This window comes from Aethalodelphis obliquidens, unplaced genomic scaffold, assembly GCF_003676395.1.
Source record: "Aethalodelphis obliquidens isolate GAN/ISIS:26980383/991018 unplaced genomic scaffold, ASM367639v1 scaffold26, whole genome shotgun sequence".
NCBI lineage: Eukaryota > Metazoa > Chordata > Mammalia > Artiodactyla > Delphinidae > Aethalodelphis > Aethalodelphis obliquidens.
The window spans coordinates 13,906,624-13,927,395 of NW_020837970.1; the positions used below are offsets into that span (position 1 = coordinate 13,906,624).

At 51.3% G+C, this 20,772-nt stretch overlaps 1 protein-coding gene across 4 annotated transcripts in view; it reads left to right on the plus strand.

Moving 5' to 3' along the window:
- Window positions 1–20,772, plus strand: part of SMAD3 (SMAD family member 3) — a 119,685-nt gene that overhangs the window by 71,509 nt on the left and 27,404 nt on the right. For all 4 annotated transcript variants that reach the window (XR_003436413.1, XM_027123411.1, XM_027123412.1 and 1 more), the window contains exon 2: window positions 20,347–20,540. Coding sequence is in view for 3 of the 4 variants with exons in the window: in XM_027123411.1 (XP_026979212.1) it covers window positions 20,347–20,540 (194 nt within the window). In the remaining variant the exon portion in view is untranslated. The remainder of the gene's footprint in view (window positions 1–20,346; window positions 20,541–20,772) is intronic.

Below are 20,772 nucleotides of genomic sequence, written 5' to 3' on the forward strand. Positions count from 1 at the left end.
GGAGGAACCCGCTCCTAGACCAGGTAGTTGGCTTCCACTGTTCTCTTATCCACTGTGCTGAACTGTTCAGTTTTTACTTGCCTTTTTTTTTGTGTTCATTCTTCCACGTGTCTTTTTTCCCCCTATTGTTTCAGGACTGTCAACATTCAGATGTTTAATAGCTAGGTTTTTTTCCCCTGTGCACTTGGCCAGAAGTAGGAATTCATCGCCATCTGTGAACGTTTATGGGGCCTCCATGGTTTGTGTGGAATTATACTAGAAACACTAGACCCCAGGGCTGGGTTGGCAACGAACGAGGTCTTTCTGCAGAACTTTTGAGGACAAATCACCAACGGGTTGGAAAGAATTTCCTTCAGGAATGGCGGCACTCTATTTTTCACCTTGTTAATGTTGCCCCCCCCCCCCAGCTTTGCTTCCCCCCAGTGTCAATCTTAAGTGTGCTAAGTGCTTTTTCTGCTTAGCGTGTCCTAGATAAGAGGTTTCCAAACGATGTGCCCTGATACAAGCCCTCCCACCCCCAAATCTCAGGCTTCTTGATGGACAGAGAGTTCGCCTCTGGTTTGTTTGGGAATCGGAGGCTGGAATGGGGAGTCTGGAGGCCTGAGTGCCTGTAGGGTTGCCGACGTCTCAAGACGTTTGAAAACCACTGTGTTAGATTACAGCGAAGCTGTAGTGCCCTCAAAATTTAAAGAAGATTAAAAAAAAAAAGCATACAAGATAGTCTTGTGATGCTGGTGAAAAGACCCCTGAAGTTCACCAGGTGGGCCCGCCACATTGATCACGAACACAGGGATGTGAGTCCGTGTGCAGGAGGGAGCTCGACTTGCGGCACACCCGGCAGTTTGCGCCTGCGTTTGAACACCACCTCATTTCCCTGGCATGTCCCTTTGCTCAATGGATCGTTCCTGGCCTGACCACACCCTGCCCCCCAGTCCCCGCACCACTGCAGAAGGGGTGGGGGCCTCTGCGTACAATTTATTTTCCAAGGCCACCTTGAAGTTTGGTGACCGGCTCTAGGACACTTTGAAGGCTTTTCATTGATGAACAATTGTTACGACAGTGTCAGCCCAGAGCGGTACTCTTCACGTGATCCAGTCATGGATCTGGACACATTTTTATGTGAATAACTAGATAGCTATGACATTAATGTAGTGGCTAGACCATAACTACTTTTCCAACAAACTCTTTAGTGTGTATGTGTATGTCACACCTTTTTAGAACGTCATAATGCATTCATTATGCTTTCACGTGTCAACATTGGCTCTTCTCAGTTTGTCATGCAATGAACAGAGGAGACATCTCTGACATAAGTCTGTTGGAGCAATAGATGTCTGGGCCTTTTGCCTGATTTACTACTTTTTTTTTTTTTTTTTTTGCGGTATGTGGGCCTCTCACTGTTGTGGCCTCTCCCGTTGCGGGGCACAGGCTCTGGACGCGCAGGCTCAGCGGCCATGGCTCACGGGCGCAGCCGCTCCGCGGCATGTGGGATCTTCCCGGACCGGGGCACGAACCCATGTCCCCTGCATCGGCAGGCGGACTCTCAACCACTGCACCACCAGGGAAGCCCTGCTTTACTACATTTTAAAATCAGGCTGCTGATAACTTTCCCAACACAGAGTTTAGGGAGGGTTTTTTAAAGAAACATTTGCATTGAGATAGAATTGACATACAATAACTGGCACATCTGGAAAGTGTACCATTTGATGAGTTTGACATATGTACACACCCATGAAACTGTCAGCACGATCAAGATAGCGAACATGTCCATCAAAGTCTCCTTCTGCCCCTTTGTACTTTTGCCCTCCTGTTTGCCTGCTGCCTCTCAGTCCCCGGGCAACCACTGGTCTGCTTTCTGTCACTATATGTTAGTTTAAATTGCATAAAATTTTATACTAATGAAATTGTTCAGGATGTCCTCTTTCGTGGGGGGGGGTACTTTCTTTCACACAGCATAATTATTTTCATTTTTGCATGTTGCAATCATGAATTCCTTTTTATGGCTGGGTAATATTTCATGGTATGGATATAAACAGGAGTTTTGATCTTCATGTTTTAATAAGCAAAGAATTTTAGCTAAGGCTGTCAGAAGTAGGTGAGCCACGTAAAATATTATGTCGGGGGAATTTGTACACTTGTGTTTTCTTTTTGTTTTAAAAGTTTCCTTTTTTCTTTTAAAAATTTATTTATTTATTTTTGGCTGAGTTGGATCTTTGTTGCTGCGCGCGGGCTTTCTCTAGTTGCGGTGAGCGGGGGCTACTCTTTGTTGCGGTGCCCCGGCTTCTCATTGTGGTGGCTTCTCTTGTTGTAGAGCACGGGCTCTAGAGCGCAGACCTTAGTAGTTGTGGCACGTGGGTTCTAGAGCGCAGGCTCAGTAGTTGTGGCGCATGGGCTTAGTTGCTCCGCCCCATGTGGGATCTTCCCGGACCAGGGATCAAACCCGTGTCCCCTGCATTGGCAGGCGGATTCTTAACCACTGTGCCACCTGTTTTAAAAGTTTCTTATGGAGGAGTAGCGTTTTTCTTTTTCTTTTGAAAATGTGCTTTGAAAGAGCAAATATTTGTGTAGAATGCATTTGGCCCTGAATCTTCACTTAATTAAATCAGTAATTATTTAGTGTTTCCTGCTGGTGCTTGGGAGCACAGAAGGACTTCACGTCAGAGCCAGCAGCTGATTTGCTTGTGAGGTTTTAATATCCTACATGGGGTAGAACTGCAGTGCTTTTAGACACAGGACTGTGCCCTCTTGCCCACCATCAGCATCTCGGGGGCCGATGCTGGATGTTACAATGCCTTCCCTGCCTGTGATTCTTCTGTGGCGAGGCATGGGGACGGAATCTTGGAGATGCAATTTCCGCAGTTCTGTGATTCCTGCTCAGAGCATTGCGTGATAGGGGCCCAGGCAGGAAGTTTAACCTCGTAGATTCCCTCATCCTCACAAAGCCACGCACACCAGGGTGGGGCTGGAGTTGACCATGGGAGTTGAGTTCCCGGCATTTGGGCAGTCCCCAGCGGGAGCCGGAACGGAATGGCATTGCTGGGTAGTTGGAAATGTGTTCCTTTCTTCATTGTTCAGAGAAATTCTCCTGAAGGAAGTCTTCTACGTGTGAGAAAAACCAGTGAGCCTCTTATTAATAGTCACAGGTTGTCAGAGAAGGGACCTCGGAGATACCTGGTCTAACCTGCCCATTTTACAGATGAGGACTGAGGCTCAGGGAACAGGAGTAACTCGCACATAGTCATTAACAGCAGAACTGGGACTTGGGAAACCCAGGCAACTGCTTTAGACCTTCACTTCCATGATCTGCGAGGGTGGGAGTTTCAAGAAAACTTGGTGAACTTTGGTGGGCTTAGGGAGGAAATTGTTAATCTCTCAGCCCCTGCTCAGAGCTGCTGGTACCATTTAAAACCACCACCAACAACAATAATTGTCCTCAGATGAAGCTTCTATAATGTTCTCTTATCTCACAGTTTCCTGACCTTGTCACCAACTTGTTCGAGGAATAACTTAAAAATTCAGGGGCAGATGATCAGTAGCCTCGTTGGGTGGTATTTTCTGGCACATGAATGCAAGGTGCTAGGTGACACCTTACGGTTGTGTAGCGCTTCTCAGTGTATGGAGGACCTTGGTGTGCAGTCTCTCACGTGAACCCCTTGACAGTCTTCTCAGGTGGCCCCTTTTTTCCTGGTGAGGAAACTGGCCCTTGAAGATGAGACATTTTGCTTAAGGTCACCCAGGTGGCAAAGAGGAACCAGAACTGGAATCTGGTTCCTGGTTCCCAGTCTCATCTTGTTCCCACCATGTCTCCTTCAAGGCAAGTGAGTGTGCAGGGCAGCAGCCTGACACAATGGAAAGACCCTAGGCCTTTGTGTTTGGAGTTCAGAGGTTAACTCTGCTCTCCTGCTCGCTGGGTGACCTTGTGGAAGAATCTTAACCTCTCTGAACTCCATTGTCTTCTTTTGGAAAATGGGGCCCTGCCCAGCAGGATTAAAGTATATAAACATAAAATGCTTAGCAAAGAACTTGCTTATAAGAAGCAACTGATCAGTGTTACCTCTGGAATGAAGGCGAGGCAGGTATGGGAAAAGCTAGTTATGAAAAGAGAGCCTGGAAAGCAAAAATAAGGACAGATGTGCACTAACTGTGGGGTGCCCTTGGCCCTGCTCTTCTTGCACACAGACTCTTCAGTGCCTCCTTATTTCTGTTAGTCCTTGATCCTTTGGAAAGTTAAGAAAACTGAGGTCCTCACTAAGTGCCTGGCACATAGTAGGCCCTCGGTAAATGCAGATTGTCTGCTGGAGCCTCACCCTGCAGAGGTGTGGAGCAGCGGCGTGCGTGTGCCCGCAGCACTCCACACACTGGTTGAATGAAACAGGACAAAATTCTGGCCGAGACCAGACTTTGAAGGTGCTGTGCAGGCCCAGGGCAGGTGGTCGGCCAGTGGAGGTGAGTGATGGTGCTGGAGGTGGCCGTGCCGTGGCACCAGGGCTGAGTGGGAATCAGTACAGACTAGGAGGGGTGCAGGGGAGGACGTTTCTCTCACTTAGATACAATCTCAAGTCATGCCCTGACATCGTCCCGTGTGTGTGTGTGTTTTAGGAACATCTCCATGTAAGTAATTGATGCTGTGAGCAGCGGAAAAAGGAGATGAAGCCCATTCTCTCTGCTGGGTGACTAGGACCCGCCTAGTGTCAGGGTCAGACTGTTTAAGGGGTGTGGGGACAGAATTGTGGAGAAGTGGCTCTCCTTCTGCATCTCCACCTGGTGCAGGGAGCAGAGAACACCCGGGATACTTCTAGAAGCAGCCAGGATGACTCAGGGACTTGATCTTGCCTGGTACAGGAAGCCACGCAGAGCCGGAGGGCACCGCATTGTGGGGCAAGAAGAGAACATCCGGGAAACTTTCCCCTGTGCCCTCCACCAGGCCCCCCAAGCGGCCCCAGCCCCCTGCGGCCCCTCCCGCCGCCCTGCTCCTTCCAAGGAGCCTGTTTGAGAATTCAGTGATTCACTTCCCGTCTTCCACCCTTGTTTAATGTTCCCTCCATTGTTACCAAACAGTCCAGGCCCCGGTGGCAGGGGGTGTCCTGCACTCTGGCTGAGGAGGGAGAGGAGGACAGAGCTGTTTACAGAGCCTGGGAGGGCCTGGCCTCCTAGAAAGACAAGCTGGGATGGCGCTGGGGCCCTGACAGCTGGCTGTGCGGGGGGGTGGGAAGCGCCTGAAGGCGGTCTTCCTGCCCTGGAGGGGATCCCTGCCCTTTGCTGTGGGGTTAGCTTCTTTATTCCCCAACAGCTGAGTTTTCCATTTTGGGTCACAGATAGTTTTGGGATCATGGATTCCTGGAGTAGAAAAAAGGAACAGAAGGATCCTTGGGGAGATGCTGTCTCTGCCTGGCCTCAGTCTCCTCCTTTGTGGGGAGAAAAAGGGGGAGGTGGTGAAATGACTGACCTTTAGAGCCACACCCCCCGCCCCCAGCTCCGAAGCCCTCTGATTCCTGAGCCTGGAACAAACCACACCAGGTTATCTGCGTTCACCCCCGCGTCTGGGGCGAGTCCCACCAAAGCCACAGCCACGGATGTGACCACGTCTGTGAGCCACGGCACCCGCTTCCCGACCTCTGACCTTGCAGGTCAGCAACTCTGCAGCCTCCCTCACCTTTCTGGTTTGAAGCCACCTTCTCTCTCAGGAAGCTGTCTGATATCGATTGAATTCTTCCCTATCACATCACAGCTGGGACTGCCACTGTTTTGCTGAAACCGCTGTTAGGTTTGGGCTTTGGGGGTTCGTTTTCTTCTAACCTGCAGAAAGATTGAAAGTCCTGAAGTTTTCTCTTTTACCCCTGCCGTGTGTTGTTTCGTCTCTAAGTGGGTGCTCCCTCTTCTTGATCATGTATTTGCTCTACTGCTGTTGGTGACTCAGGTTTGTTTCCTCCAAGGCCCTGCGCGCCTAGCAAGAAGGTGTAAACACAGCCCTTTTCAAGCTCCTTTTCGCTGCAAGTTAGTGTATTTCTCAGGTATGTGGCATGTCAGTGCTAGAAGGCAGGGAGACACTAGAGATTGGTTGAACCCATCATTTTATAGATGGGATGCCCACACCTAGAGACCCCTCACTTTTCGGCAGCACAGCCAGCGTAAGGAACACGAACGCTCCAGGGTAGCCCACTTCCCAGGGTAGCCCCAGGTGCCTGCATGCTTTCTCTTCTGGTAAACCCAACACTGATAAAATCTCCATTCTACAAATATTTGTTGAGTAAATTTATCGCAAAGCCTCCTGTCCAGTGTCTGCCTACAGCCTTAGCCACAGATGACTTTGCCTCTCTTCGGTGCGCCGAGTGAAGTAGGCAGACCCCCCCTTCCACGAGCGTTTCAGCTCCCCGCACCCCGCCACTGGCTGCTGTAGCAGAACCAACTAGCACCTGTGGCTGTCACTCCCTTGCTGTTTTTAACGGCACCTCTCAATACCAGCTGATAGCTTTGAGAACATTCCTGGTATTGGGTTTCTGGCAGTAACGTGCGTCTGCGGGTCCCTTTCCTATAAGGCTTCATGTCTTGTTTGGGTTCGTAAGGCTGGGGTGCAGCCTGAGGTTTTTAATCTGTTGCCTCCATCTTCTGATTGTCGCTGCACAGAGGACTGAGTCGGTTGTCGTGACCTACTTGTGAACAAATGTCATATGCAAGCCCCGTGCTCCATCCAGGGGAAGTTAAGTTGGGTCTCCTTGCCCTCAAGGAGCTCCTGTTTTAGTTAGGAAGGGAAACCAGACACACATGGAAGTTATTAATACTTAACCGTCCCAGGCCTTTGGTGCTAAGGGATGATGAGTTCGGTGAGTGGTGGACGGTCGTGTCTGTAAATCTTTGAAGAGGGGAGAACAGAGAGTGGTCATTCTGCAGAGAGAGCCACAGAACGGGATAATTTTTGAGCTAGAGGCATCATTGGGCCTGTCCTAGGGCTGAAGGGAGCCTCTGGACCCCCAGACGATCTCAGCGTGCCGCCGCAGGCCGAAGGTCTCTGGCTTTGGGGACGCGGTAGCCCCGTGCTCAGGTGCCGTGGCTGCAATGTGTTACCTCTGCTACTTGAGCCGGTTAAGCATTGTGCATTTCCATACCTGTAAAACAGGCCTCCGGATATCTGAGCTGTTTGGGAAGTGGGGGTCTGATGGGCGGTGGGTGGGTGGGTGGGTGGGTACTTGGCCGGGACTTGGGTGCGCTGCGTATGGGAGGGAGTTGTGAGTGTTGTGAGTGGACCCAGGGGAGGGAGCTTCACCTGGAAGCTTTTCTGTGCTCCTGAGTGGAGCTGCTTGGGGGGTCTGCAGCTTTTAGCCCAGAGCCATTTAGTCGATGAGACCAGCTTAAGCAGCAGGCAACAGCCACCCTGACTTGTAAGTTCTAAGTCCTCCCTTGTTTATTTGGAAACTCCATCTTCCTGCCCATAGGGGCTCTTGGCTGTCTTAGGTGCAGTTGCCCCCAATGAACCACAACCTTTTGTTTAAGGACAATAGGAAGTCTGTCCCCTTAGACTGAAAGGAATGCTGATTGGCTGCCTCAGTGTCCTCAGGCTAGTGATGCCCAAAATATACGGGACACCCGTTCTTTGTTACCGCTTAGATGGAAACTGCTTATGTAAGCTTCTAAAGCTCTGGTCCGGAGAGAAGCAGAGTGTCTGTGGCATGTTAGAGTTCGGTGTCCTGCAAACGCCGTCTTTTCCGCTTACAAAGGTAGCTACGTAACTTCATGGTCCTTCAACTCACTTCTTCTAGAAATGTGGTCATTTCCCACCCCTCCCTTGCTTCCAGCTCCCCCGCAGCGGCTGCCCTGAAAGGTTGGAGGATTCTTTGGGGCCGCTTTTAAAAATAGGGAAACGTGGTTAAGGCTGAAATGCGGGAATGTTCCTTTCCTAACCCATATTGTATGGCATTTCACTAGGCATGGTTGTAAGCTCGGAGCTTGAGTGAGCGCTTCCGGAAGCCTTACCTCTCAGTTTGAATGTCACAGAAGGTTGCCAGGTTTGCCCTTTGCTTGCATGCTCTGTAGCACTTGTGACATTGTTTTATCTCTCTGGCCAGTGACTCATAATTAAGGAAGTCAAAACTGAGCAATTAACACAAAACCTCCTCATTTGCCCTCTTCACCTCTCCCTCCCACCCCCAACTCCCCTAGTCACGAACACCCGCCTGACATTTTCTATAAGTCTTTGGAAACTTTGATTTGTTTTGATAGGATGAGGCAGCCAGTGATCATCACCATCGCCTGGTTCCACTCGTTTAAGCCCAACTGTCTGTGAGAATCTTCTCCAGAAAAAAAGAGGAAAGCAAATCCCAACCCCAAACGTGCAGTCTGCCCACAGGAAGTGATTCACGGGCTCGGTTCATGCAAACCTGACGGGGCAGGAGGTGGGAGGCTGGGAACTGGGTCTGGGAAAAGACAGCCCCGGAGAGGATACTCAGACCTTAATGGTTTCTGCTGGAAGAAAGTGAAAAACAGAATGACTAAGAGTCCTGTAAAAAGAATTGTTTGTTTAGTGAAGTGAGCTAATACTGAAGTTCACTGGCAGATAAGACAAGAGAAACAGCAGTTGTCAGGGGAGGTGACTTTTTGGAGCCCTGCCTTTTTATTTTTTAAGAGATCAAAGACATTTCTCAGTCTTGAGGCATTTATTAGTGGAAGGTTGAGATCTGTAGTTCAAGCCCCCGTTTTCTCTTCTTCAGAAAAAAAGGGTCTAAGCTGAGATAATGATCTAATACTCTCCAAAAGCTCTTCTTTTCTCTTTTTACTTTGCCCTCCAAAGTTAGACTTTTGAGGCTAGTAAGTATCTTTCCCTGACTGCTCACAGAGTGTCACGTTGTCAGAGAGAGAAGGAATCCTTCCTTCCTGCATGCTTCTGTCCTGTGGGCTTCAGCCTGCCATTTTATTTTCTTTTCCCCCAAATTGAAAATATAAATTAATCCGTTTCCCCAAAGCAGTTTGGAAACAGGCAACCTCCAAGTGCTGGCTGTGTGAACAGCCCTGCTGCAGAGCCAGGACCACAGGAGGCCAGAATCACCCAGTAGAATGAGCAGAGATATCTAAACACACTTAGATTCACGATTTCCATTTCAAACTCCCCGTGTTTTATGAGGTGAGCTTTAGGGGTGAGGGTTGTAATAAAAGCTGGGCTGAAGTGTGCTTTTTTTGCCTTAAGCCCATCAGAACATTGCCAAGGGCTGTGAGTATCCTCAAAGTTCCATGAGTGGTCTCTTTAAATAAACAAATAGATGATCTTCAGACTTAATTCCATTCTTGAATGTTAACTGGCAGAGTGAAACGGCCATGCAGAAAGTTCTGTGTAGCCCGGCAACGATTCTTTCTCCTTGTTTTGGTAACCAGAGACCAACCCAGACTTCTGTATGTAGCATCTTCCCTTTTCAACTTGAAACCTCTGTGTTCCTGCCGACACTCGAGAAGAAGCGATTCCCATCAAGTTGGTTCTTGGAGAAGAAAAAATTTATGAACACCAAAGCTGTGAAATAGAAAGATCTCAAATGAAACACTCCCTTTCCTCCTCCTTGTCTTCTCCCCCTCTTCCTCCTTCAAGATTTAACTACTTTCTTTGCATGGGTGAGGGGGAAGGGAAGGGGGTACCATGACCATGGTTTCACCAGAGCCCAAGGAGAATCTCTGGTTCATACAGAATGATCACTGTGCTTTGCAGGCATGGGCCGCTGGGTTTGGGGTATCACACCCAGGCTACAAAATAGGACACTGCTTCTTGCCGATCTGGGCAGCGTTAGGCAAGTCACTCAACGTCACATGAATCCTTCACCTGGGAGTGAGGAGACCCACCCTCTGGGATCCCTGTATCCAGTGAGATAATGAGTGAGAAGTGCGAGATAAACACCTGCTCTGAGGTATAAATTCCTTCTGTTTTCCCCAACCTGTGCCCACGTCCAGAGCACTTCCTTAACCCGCGGGTTCTCAAGGGGCCTAGGGGAGTGACTTGGCCCCCTGGGGGACCTTAGGCAATATCTGGAGACAATTTTGGTTATCACAGCTGGCAGGGGGCGCTATTGGCATCTAGTGGGTACAGGCCAGAGATGCTATGTAACCTACGATGCACAGGACAGCTGCTACTCCCCTACCCCCAACATAGAATTATCTGTTCCCAAATGTCAGGAGAGCTGAGGTTGAGCAACGGGGTGGGGGTGGGGGGCTCGCCTTACTCATGGCCCACTGTTGAAAGTTTCTTGGTGTACGTGTGCTTTACAGATGATTATGATTAAGCCCAAATTTCTCCAAATCAGCCTCCTTCTTTTCTAGGACGTACACACTCTGCACATCCCTGGCCCCTTGGGAAGAAAGAAGCCCCGAGGTCCAGATGATGGGTTTCCTGTGGGGTCCAGCCCCCCTGCAGAGGGCAGGATGAGGTGTTCCATGGCTTCTTCCTTCCAGGGTCTGCCCAGGGGGCTCCTGCCACCTCTGGGGCTCACACTCAGGCCCTATCTGCTTGGAGCACTTGTCACGGACCTGAGCCAACTACTCTGGAAAGCTCTCGAGGGGAGGGGAGACTCAGTCCAGTGGGGAGGAGTGAGGGCCAGCTGCTGGTCTGGAGTACAGCATGGGGGGGCTTGAGGCTGGCATTTTATGGGGTGTCCCCCAGTTTGGCAGCCTGAAGCACCGGATATTATCCATCGGCAAGTTCAGATGGGAATTGGGTTGTTCTTTGTGAAGTGGTTCAGTGACTGCTATCAGGGGTTGTGAAATCCTGTTTTCAGCTCCTCGCAGACCAATGTGAACTGGAACCTTAAAAAATGTGCTTAGCATACTTAACAGAACTTGCTGAGGACACTTATGAAACTGGCCTGGGGCATGTGGTCACTGTAGGAGGGCTTAACAACCGAACCTCAGTTATCCGGATCGCCCCCCGCCCCGGGTCTGGTTCCTCCTTTGTGGAGCCAGATGACAAGAAGCGGCCGATGTTGGAAATGTCGCTTTTTATTTAAACTCTAACAACCAAAGAAAAGTTTGAAAGGGTCTGGGGAATCGTGTATTCCGTGTACAGCTCAGTTTCTTCTTGTTCGTAATGGTTTATTTTACTATAACTTCAAACCTCAGAAAGTTGCAGCGATGGGACAGGAATCATAGTACACATCCTCCACCGAGAGTCAATTTTTTTCTTCCATCCTGAAGAGTCAGAAATTTGGGCAGCTTAAGATTCAGGACAACAAAGACAAAATTCTGTTTTGGTGCACTCGGCTTACCGCGGGGAAAGTGTGGGCTCACACACGTTTCTCAGACTTCGTTGGTGGCGAGGCCTGGCTACAGTGAGATAGCAGCTGGGAGGCCGCCTTCTCGCTCTGTGTTCATTTGCTGGGTGGCCTTGAGGTGCTTCATCTATCAGTCTGTTTCCTCAACCACAGAAGGAAGGGATTGGTCCAGATGCTCTCGAGGTCCTCATGTCCCAGCTGTCTGTAGTTCTCCGGAGGAGGTTTTTAGGCAGACACTTAGCCGGAGTTTAGCTGACCAGGACATTTTGTTCCCTGAATGTTAGGCCTCTGTGCTTTGTCACCTGCAACCTTGCGACGTGACACGTGACCCCTTGCGACGCGACACGTGACCCCTGTGCGGTACTTCCGCCTGGAACAGAGGATGCTTTGGTTTTCGCTGTGTTGACCAAAGGGAGAGGATCCTAGGTGAACCCCCAAATCCAATGGCCCTCTCGGCAGGAGTGTTTTCAGGGCTTTCATATTTGATCTGTCAGACAGCTGTACCGGGCTGTCCTTGGCAGGGAAGAGAGAAAGGCACATTCTGACACTTGTGTATGAAGGAGAGGCAAAGTGGGAGATCTGAGAGCAGACACTGGCACTTAAAGGCCAGATGGAACCAATGGAACTATGGCAAGTCGAAAAAGAAAGCTGGTCTCCGGAAGAAGCTAGAAAGTTTAGTAGTGTGTGTGTTTTAAGTAAAATGGGTTTCAACAGAAATACGATTGTATTAACAAATTTACTTTCTGTTCGCTTCTTTGGCTCAGGTAACCAGAACAGTGCCTGGGATTTGGTAGGTGTTCGGTCACTCTTTGATGATGGATAAGAAGTCAGTTTCCCTGGTAGGGATGCAGCATAGAACCGAGAAAAAGCACTGTTTACCTCGCCCTCTCACCCTCCTTTTCTCAGCACTGGCCTGGGCTTGAATTATGGCCCTGCTCTTGTACAAGTTATACGACTTCGGGCAAAGCCCTTAGGTTCTCTGAGCTCACTGAGGTTGAGCCATGTTTGCACTCTCGCATCGTAGCAGTGTGCCCGGCGCACAGTTCGTGCTGTGAATATATCCCGGTGCGTTTCTGGAGCTTACGTGCTCAGCTCACAGTTTTCTCCCCAACCCCCATGTCGAAGTCCATTGGTATTTCATGTCAGCCCCCAGGTGGCTGTGGGTCCGAGATCACTGGTCACAGGGACGTGAGTGGCATGGGGGCCCTGGCCCTGCCTCTCCGCCCCGAGTGTGCTGGCGGGCGTCACCTCACCAGCAGCTCTGGACCCTGGCATGTCCATGTCCCTGGCTGTGGCTCCCACCCCCATTTTGGGATACTTTGGGATACATTTTGGGTCCCACTTGGAGCCAACGGGAGGAAACCTAAGTTCCTGCCGCAGGAAATGGTTCGGCTGGTGAAGAATATATTTAAGGAATAAAACCTCTGTCAGAGGAGCTTGAGAGGGTTGCTGGCGAAAGGCTTTTGGGGGTCTCTCATCAGGAAGCCCCTGGGTGTGGGGCGAGACCTCAGCCCAGAGGCGGATGCCTGGGACTGTGCTCTTAGCCCCAGCAGCTGGTCTTGGGTTACGACGAGGAAGGGCTGGGTCAGGGAGAGGGGTGGGTCATACATAGACCCTTCTCTGCAGCGGGCCATGCTTATGGTAGCGTCAGCTCGGAATGAAGACTTATTTATTGGTTTTACTTAAGATGGGCTTGGTACCCTGTAAGGCTGGGGAGAGTGTGTACCGGACACATCAGCTAGATTAAATGCAGCAGCTGAAACTCCCAGTTCACCATTAATCCTTTGGTAAGCATTGCTGTGTATTTTGAGTGGGACAGAGGGAGAAAAGGAGCCCTACGAGGGATGGCTCTGGGCAGCCCAGACTTGGAACCAAAAGGAGTGGCCGCCGATGCATAAAAGGACGTGCATGAGATGCCCTCCTTGTCGTGAGTTTGGGAATTGTAGGGCCCAGAAGCAGGGGCCTGGACCAGATGACTCCTGGAGGGTGCTGTCGAGCCAGCCTGGTGGTCATGTGCTCGCGAGCTGGAGAAGCGTGCCTGTCTCCCCACCATCGGGCCCAGCCTGGCAGCCAGGAGAGCTGCCCTGTAGCTGCAGCCTGGGTGCAGACGGCTGTGTGATCCTAGGAGGCGAGCCTTGCCTCTCAGATGGAGCGAGTGCATAGTGAGGCGGGACTGTTACAAGACTTGACTTACGACCTGACTGCATCGTGGTGAGGCTGCTCTGAGATAAGGAGCCCGGAAGCCTTGTGAAAACTAGAAGCATCAGGCCTCACTGTGGCCCCCTGGGCTGTGCACACGGATGGCCAAGGCAGGGGAAGGGGTCTGGTGTTTTGGACCTCCTACTGGGAACCTTCTTTACCAGGTGCTGTCGTAGTAATAGGAGTAGTGGTAGTTATACAATAATAATGACAATGGATTAGTGCCATTTATCGTGTCCTAACGATATGCCAAAGGCTTTCCCTAGAATGTCGTTTAGTCCTCCCAACAATCTAGCGAAGGGACTTATTTCAGATGAAAGATAATTAAGACCGAGACATTATAAGCAATATGATCAAGTTTACATAGTTATTGACCAGAGTCAGTATTTGAATCCATGTTTATCCAGTCCAAAGCCCTTGCCTTTTTTTTTTTTTGGAAATGTGGTATAGTTGACGTACAACAAACTGCACATATTTAAAGTGTACAACTTGATAACTTTTGACATACGTATACACCTGTGAAACCACCACTACAATCAAGGTGGCAGACGTAGCCTTTACTCCTTGATAAGCGCCCTCTCCCATGCCCGCCCCCATCACCCCATCCCTAGGCAACCGCTGACCTGCTTGCCGTCATGCAAATGTAAGTTTGCATTGTTCCTTTACTTTAAATTACTCTGTATAATGTTACGCAGACGGAATCGTGTCTGGCTTTCTTCACTCAGAATGATTATTTTTTGATTCATCTGTGTTGTTTGTATCCATAGTTCATCCTTTTTTGTCGCTGAGTGGTAGTCTTTGTATGGCTGTTTCACAGTTTATTCATTCACTTGTTGGGAAACACTGGGTCATCTCCAGTTTGGGGCCATTATAAATACAGCTGGGACGAACATTCACGCACATGTCTTTGTGTGGACAGATGCCTTCACTGCTCTCGGGTAAGCACTTAGGGGTGGGCTGAGTGGATCCTACGGTGGGTTTCTGTTTTGAAATTTTAAGAAACTTCCAAACTGTTTTCCAGAGTAGTTGTTGTGCCATTTTACATCCCTGCCAGCAGCGTACGAAGTTTCAGTTGCTCCACATCTTTGCACGTGGCACAGTCTTTTACGTAGCAGCCATTCTAGTCATGACGGCGTGGCATCTCCCTGTCGTTTTAGTTTGCACTTCTCCAGGGACTAGTGACGTTGAGCACCTTTTCATGCACTTGTTTTGCAACCTCTTTTATCTTTTTGTGTAGCGTCTGTTCAGATCATTTACCTGTTTTGTTTTTTAATGGGTGGTTTGTTTTCTTAATAGTGAGTTTTCAGAGTTCTTTATAGATGCTGGAAATAGGTCTTTTACCAGATACCCGCTTTTTGCAAATATTGTCTCCCAATTTGTGGTTTGTCTTTTTTATTCTCTTAACAGGGTCTTTCAAAGACCAGAAGCTTAAGCTTTGATGAAGTCCAATTTATCAACTTTAAAAAAAAATGGAATGTGTTTCTGATGTGGTATCTTTGCCCATCCCAAGGTCACAGAGATTCTCTCCCATGTTTTCTATTAGAAGTCATATAGTTTTAGGCTTTTTATTATGACCCACTTGAGTTAATTTTTGTATCGGGTGCAAGGTACAGATTGGATTTCATTTTCCTTGCATGTGGCCATCCAGTTGTTCTGCCACCATTTGTTGAAAAGATCTTTCTTTCTGTACAAAATTGTCTTTGGGCCTGTGTCGAAAATCAGTTGTCCACATATATGTGACTATTTCTGGACTCTCTGAGCTTCCATTGATCTGTACTTTCCTTAATTTAAAAAAATTTAAATTATACTATCAAAATGATTCATGTATGTAGTTTAAAAACTCAAGAAGTCCTTGAAAAACTCAAGTCTCTCTTGAATTTTTAATTTACATTCTTATTTTTTATTTCCAGGAGTGCTTTTCAGTAGTCTGTAAATGTTCCTGTTTTAGGATTGCAATAGCTCATCTCCCCGAGAGCAGTTTTTGTTTTATTTTATTTGGAAGTTTTCTTCTGCTCCCTGCATTGTCTCTGACTTCTTTTTTTCCTCCCCCACTTATTTCTATCTCTGCGCCTCCTGTTAGAGGCTTTCTTTAAATGGCTGGGGATTCTGGCCTTGCGTTCACATTTGAGAGCGTGGCAGTAAAAAGCCGATTGCCTGTTCTGTGTATGGTGGTGGGAGGGGCCTGTTGGCAGGTGGGCTTCCCCGTAGGGAGAACTGGCAGAAACAGGGCCGTTTAGTTGGGGAATCCCCAAATGTCAGTATTTCAGGTCTTTTCTTGTGGCCTGAGCTGTTTAATTCCTCCACAGGCAGGGATGGGGTAAGCAAGGGAGCTGAGCGCTCCGTTCACGAAATCCTGTTTCCTAGCCCCTGTGTGACCTTCACCCGCAGCTGTGCCCTGGTGGCCCTGTCTAGAGCTCCGCTCTCCCATTCATTTTCGGCGGAGAGCAGACTAGTCTCTGGCAGGGTTGGGGAGGTCCTGTTTATGGGGAGGCCCGGGGGGAAGGAGCTGGGATCTGCCTGCCTCTTCTGTAGACAGTCAACCCATCCTGTTCTCAGCCAAGTCTTGACAAGTGTGTGGTACCTCCAAGTCCAGACCTTTTCCCAGGTTCACTCTGCTAAGTCTTTTCCCGTTCGGCCATCTGCTTTCCATTCTCCTCTCTGCCCATTGTCTGCTCTCCTCTCCTACCCATTGTCTTGGGCAGGACAGAGATAAATGCATCCCTTCAGTTTGTTGTATTTGACCGAAGGACTTCCTTAGCCTCTCCCGCCCCTCTCTCCCACCCTTTCTGCCTCCTCCTCCCCCCCCCCTCCCCCCCCCCTCCCCCCCCCTTTCCCCCTCCTCCCCCCCCCTCCCTCCCTCCTCCCTCCCTCTCCTTGTCCCCTCCCCCGTTCTCTTCCCCCTCCTCCCCTCCCCCTCCTCCTGTCCATCTCCCTCCCACTATCCATCACTTGCCTCCACCTTCCCTCCACCTCCCTCCCATCATCCGGTCCTGTGTCCCCTCTCCCTCCTCCCCGCCACCCCCTCCTTTTTACTCCCCCCACCCCTTCTCCCTGCTCCTTCCTCTGTGCCTGGAGCGCTCCCTGCCGTACTTCTTCAGGTAGACAGCCAGGCTCTTCAGGCCCTGAGAGGAAACAGCCCATGTAACGCAGAAAGGATGGGATGAGGAATCAGGACACTGCAGTCTCTGCCTACAGATGTGATGAGCCTTCTGCGCTCCTTCACCACATCCTTGATTCTCCTTCCCATCCCTCAACTCCCAAAGCCCATAAGGGCCACGTCGCGCCCAGACCTTGGCCTCCGTCACATGACGTGTCTGAGCCTCGTGTGCCCCGCGGTGTCCCATTTCTGCCCACTCCACGCCCTTTTCCCCCTTGCAGGCCCTGGGTCACTCTGGGTCTCTGGCTCGGCTGTCCCAGTCCTGGGGGTTAGGACGTTAGGGCGGCGTGTGAGCGTCGCTCCACGTCAGGAGTGCCCAGGGCGTCCTGTCCCCGCACCTGCCCTGCCTGAGGCGCAGGCCCAGTGCAGGGCCGATGGGAACTTGGCCTTTCGCGCCCTCTCTCAGGCCGTCTGCCCCGTGGAAGCAGGGACCCTTCTCTTGCGTTGTCCACCATCACCCCTCCTCCTGCTCTGTGTTACTATTTTTTTTTACATCTGTGATTCTATTTCTGTTTTGTAAATAGGTTCATTTGTACCATTTTTTTTTTAGATTCCACATATAGGTGATATGATATTTTTCTTTCTGTCTGACTTCACTCTGTATGATGATCTCTAGGTCCATCTGTGTTGCTGCGAATGGCATTATTTCATTCTTTTTATGGCTGAGTAGTATTCCATCACACATACGTTCCGCGTCTTCTTTATCCATTCCTCCGTCAATGGACATTTAGGTTGCTTCCAGGTCCTCGCTATTGTGAATAGCGCTGCATTGTTTTTCTTTTAAAGCAAGAGGGCTAACCCTTCCATCAACCAGGTAGGGGTTGGGGGCTCCCTCCACTGCCCACTCTTTCCTCGCTGCTGGTCTGAGCCTCTCTCCACGGCCTCCCCCTGCAGAGGCCACTCCAGATGTCCAGCTGGCTCTCTGTTGGGGCTTTTGTCCAACACTGAAGGGCAGATGTGCCCACTTCCCTATCTATGGGCACACGGTGGCTTTGCAGGAAAATGGGAAGAGCTGAGTCCCTCTCTGTCCCCACACATCACCTCCCACTCTCCCTTTCTCTCGTCCTCAGCCCCACAGCTCACCTCACTTCTCCGGGGCCGGGTTTGCGGAGTGGCCATCGTGATGGGGAAGAATAACAGTCCTGTGGGTGCTTCACGAAGCACTTTTGAGTGGATACTGAGCTGCGTGAGGTCAGGGGCAGCAGTGGGGGAAGAATGTTCCATTTTACAGATGAGGTAACTGAGGGTCCTGGAGACTTCAGGACTTGCCCAGGGTCTCACAGCCAGAAGAGGAGAACCTCCCCTTGACCCCAGTTCTCATGAGTCCACATCTGGCCATCTGCCTTCTGTATCTCAGGGGCGAGTCCCAGGCTGTCTTCTCTCGTTCTGCCTCCTAATTACTGTTTCTGGGCTGTCGGGGTTCCTTGGTCTGGGGCCCCACAGGAGGGAGGTAATTACATCCTTTGAGCTGCCCTGAGTCAGCAGATCCCTGTCAGTCCCTGTGCCCAAGTCCTGTTCTGACCTCTGTCTGTCCTCCCCCCTGCCCAGGCCAGTGCCTTGGAGAGTTTGATTGGATTCCTGTTTCTCTCTCTCTGGTTGGTGATTCTGGTTGCATCTGGCGAGCCCCTCCCTCGCAGAGTGTCCATAAATTCCATATATTCAGGAAAATGGGTGCCCTTAGTCGTGTGGGGGCAGGGAGGGAGAGCTTCAAATGCCTCTCCAGCAGGCCTGCCCAGCTATTAGAATAGTCCTGCCTGCTGGCCAGTGGGGTCCTAGGACGGGCCGTCTTGAAGAAAGAGCAGTACTGCCTCTGGGCGCCTCCTTATTTGTTTTTGCGGTACGCGGGCCTCTCACTGTTGTGGCCTCTCCCGTTGCGGAGCACAGGCTCCGGACGCGCAGGCTCAGTGGCCATGGCTCCCGGGCCCAGCCGCTCCGCGGCATGTGGGATCTTCCCGGACCGGGGCATGAAGGGTGCCTCCTTATTGATGAGCGTCCACCTCACCCACTCTGACTCCCCACTACCCCCAGTCTGCTTGTCCCTGCAGCCAGGATTATCACGGGGCCTGTGTCTCGTGTGCGCACGCTCAAACACACTCTCAGCCCACTTACACATCTCAGAGGCTTCCTGTGGCTTTTAGAAAACAGGCAGAACCTCTCACCATGGCATCTGAGACCCTGCAGGAGCACCCCTGTCTGCTCCCCCAGCCTCCCTCCTCTCCGGTCACTCTGGCCTTCATTCTGGTATTCCTCCTCACCGTGTTTTCCACCTTCCCAGGGCCTTTGCACATGCTCTTCTCTCTACTTGGAGTGCCCTCCTCCCGTACCCCTTTGACTACTTAGTTCTTACTTATCCTTCAGACTTCCTGGTCAACCACCACCTCCTCAGAGATGCCCTGTCCCGCCCTTGAGTGCAGCAGGGTCCCCAGGGTCATATGCACTTGTGGTTCCCTGCACTTAGTTTGTCATTGTAGCTGTCCTGATCATGTGATTAATGTCGGTCTTGCCCACGGAAGTTCTGTGGAAGCAGGGACCGCTCTGTGGTCTCTTTTACTCCCTTTCCCTCACCACTGTAACCCTAGTGCCACACAGAGTAGGAGGTCATTAAAGACTTGTTAGATAAAGGACTCTGTGTGAACGGAAGCGCCTCACCTGTCTAATACCTGGCGTTGCTTGAAGCCTCTCACCTCCCCCTCCAGATGCCTCCTGCCTCCGACCTTACTCTTGTCTGATGGCACTTCTGCCACACAAGCTCCCAGCCGTCATGGCCTGTGGCGCTGCTCCAACTTTCTTGTCCTGCAGATGACCTGGGGATTTTAGAAAGAGGAAGAATCTGATATAGTGGGTTGGGGTAGCCTCTGAGATTTTGCCTTTTTCACGAGCTTCCGTGGACCTGTGCTGCTGGTCCACCAGGGACCACACTCTGGCCTGGGGTGGGGGGCGCGGCGCCAGGTCAGCTGCTCAGAGGCTAGGTCACCACGGAAGACGCGGTTTGCACAGGGACAGGACACTGCCGTTGGGGGTGGGTTCGGCCCAGCCAGGCCGGGGACCGTGGCAGAACCAAGTCACAGGCTCGGTTCCTGCTCTGCTCACGCACGACCGCTTAGGCCTTAGCTCTGAACTGGGACACCTGGGGCAGCCTGCCAGCAGCCCTCACGCTGAGAGGGACTCCCGAGAGGTCTGCCACGTAGCCTCTGACCAGTTAAAATTCCCCTCCATTGCCTTCTCTCCCTCCCTGCCTTATCACGAACACCAACTGAAAAAAAGAGGGTCGGGGTTTTTTTTTCTGGTTTCTCATGTGTGAGAGAGGAACTGGGTGAGCGTGGAAAGCGACTGGGGGGGGGGGGCGCTGTGTGCCGTCACCCTCCTCCCCAGCATCACTGTGGCCCTCACATCGGCTCCTGAAGGACTCCCGTCTCCTAGTTCAGCCCTGTCCCCGCTGCACACCTCCACCTGGCCCCGACCTTTCCAGAGCATGATTCGCTGTCGTTCCCCTCGTGGGGCGGGTCCGAGGTCAGCTCTGCCAGCCTGGGAGCCCTCGGCCTTGCTGGGTGGGCCTCTGTGTTCTTCTCCTGGACCCCTTCCAGCACACACAGAGCTTCTCTGATCTCCTGGCCCTCTGCGTGTGAGACAGGCCAGCGGAGGGGAGCTTCCTGAGTCTCTGCCAGCGAGCTTTCATGGAGCTCGGCAGGCCAGACTTGGGAGGAGGCGAGCCAGACCCACTTCACTGTCTGTTTCTGCCCCTCCCGTTCCCGGCAGGTCCCTGGATGGCCGGCTGCAGGTGTCCCACCGGAAGGGGCTCCCCCATGTCATCTACTGCCGTCTGTGGCGATGGCCCGACCTACATAGCCACCATGAGCTGCGGGCCATGGAGCTGTGTGAGTTCGCCTTCAACATGAAGAAGGACGAGGTCTGCGTGAATCCCTACCACTATCAGAGGGTGGAGACCCCAGGTACGCCGCCTCTGTAGGGTCTGCAGCTACCTACATGGCATTGTCCTCCCCCTCTTTCCCTCCCCACTTCCCCCTCCCTCCTTCCACCTCCCCTTCTTCCCCCTCCCTCTCCCCTCCCTCTCCCCCTTTCCCCTCTCTCCCTCTCCCCTTTCCCTCTCTCCCCTCCCTCTCCCCTCCCTCTCCCCTTCCCCTCTCTCCCCCTCCCTCTCCCCTTCCCCCTCTCCCCCTCCCT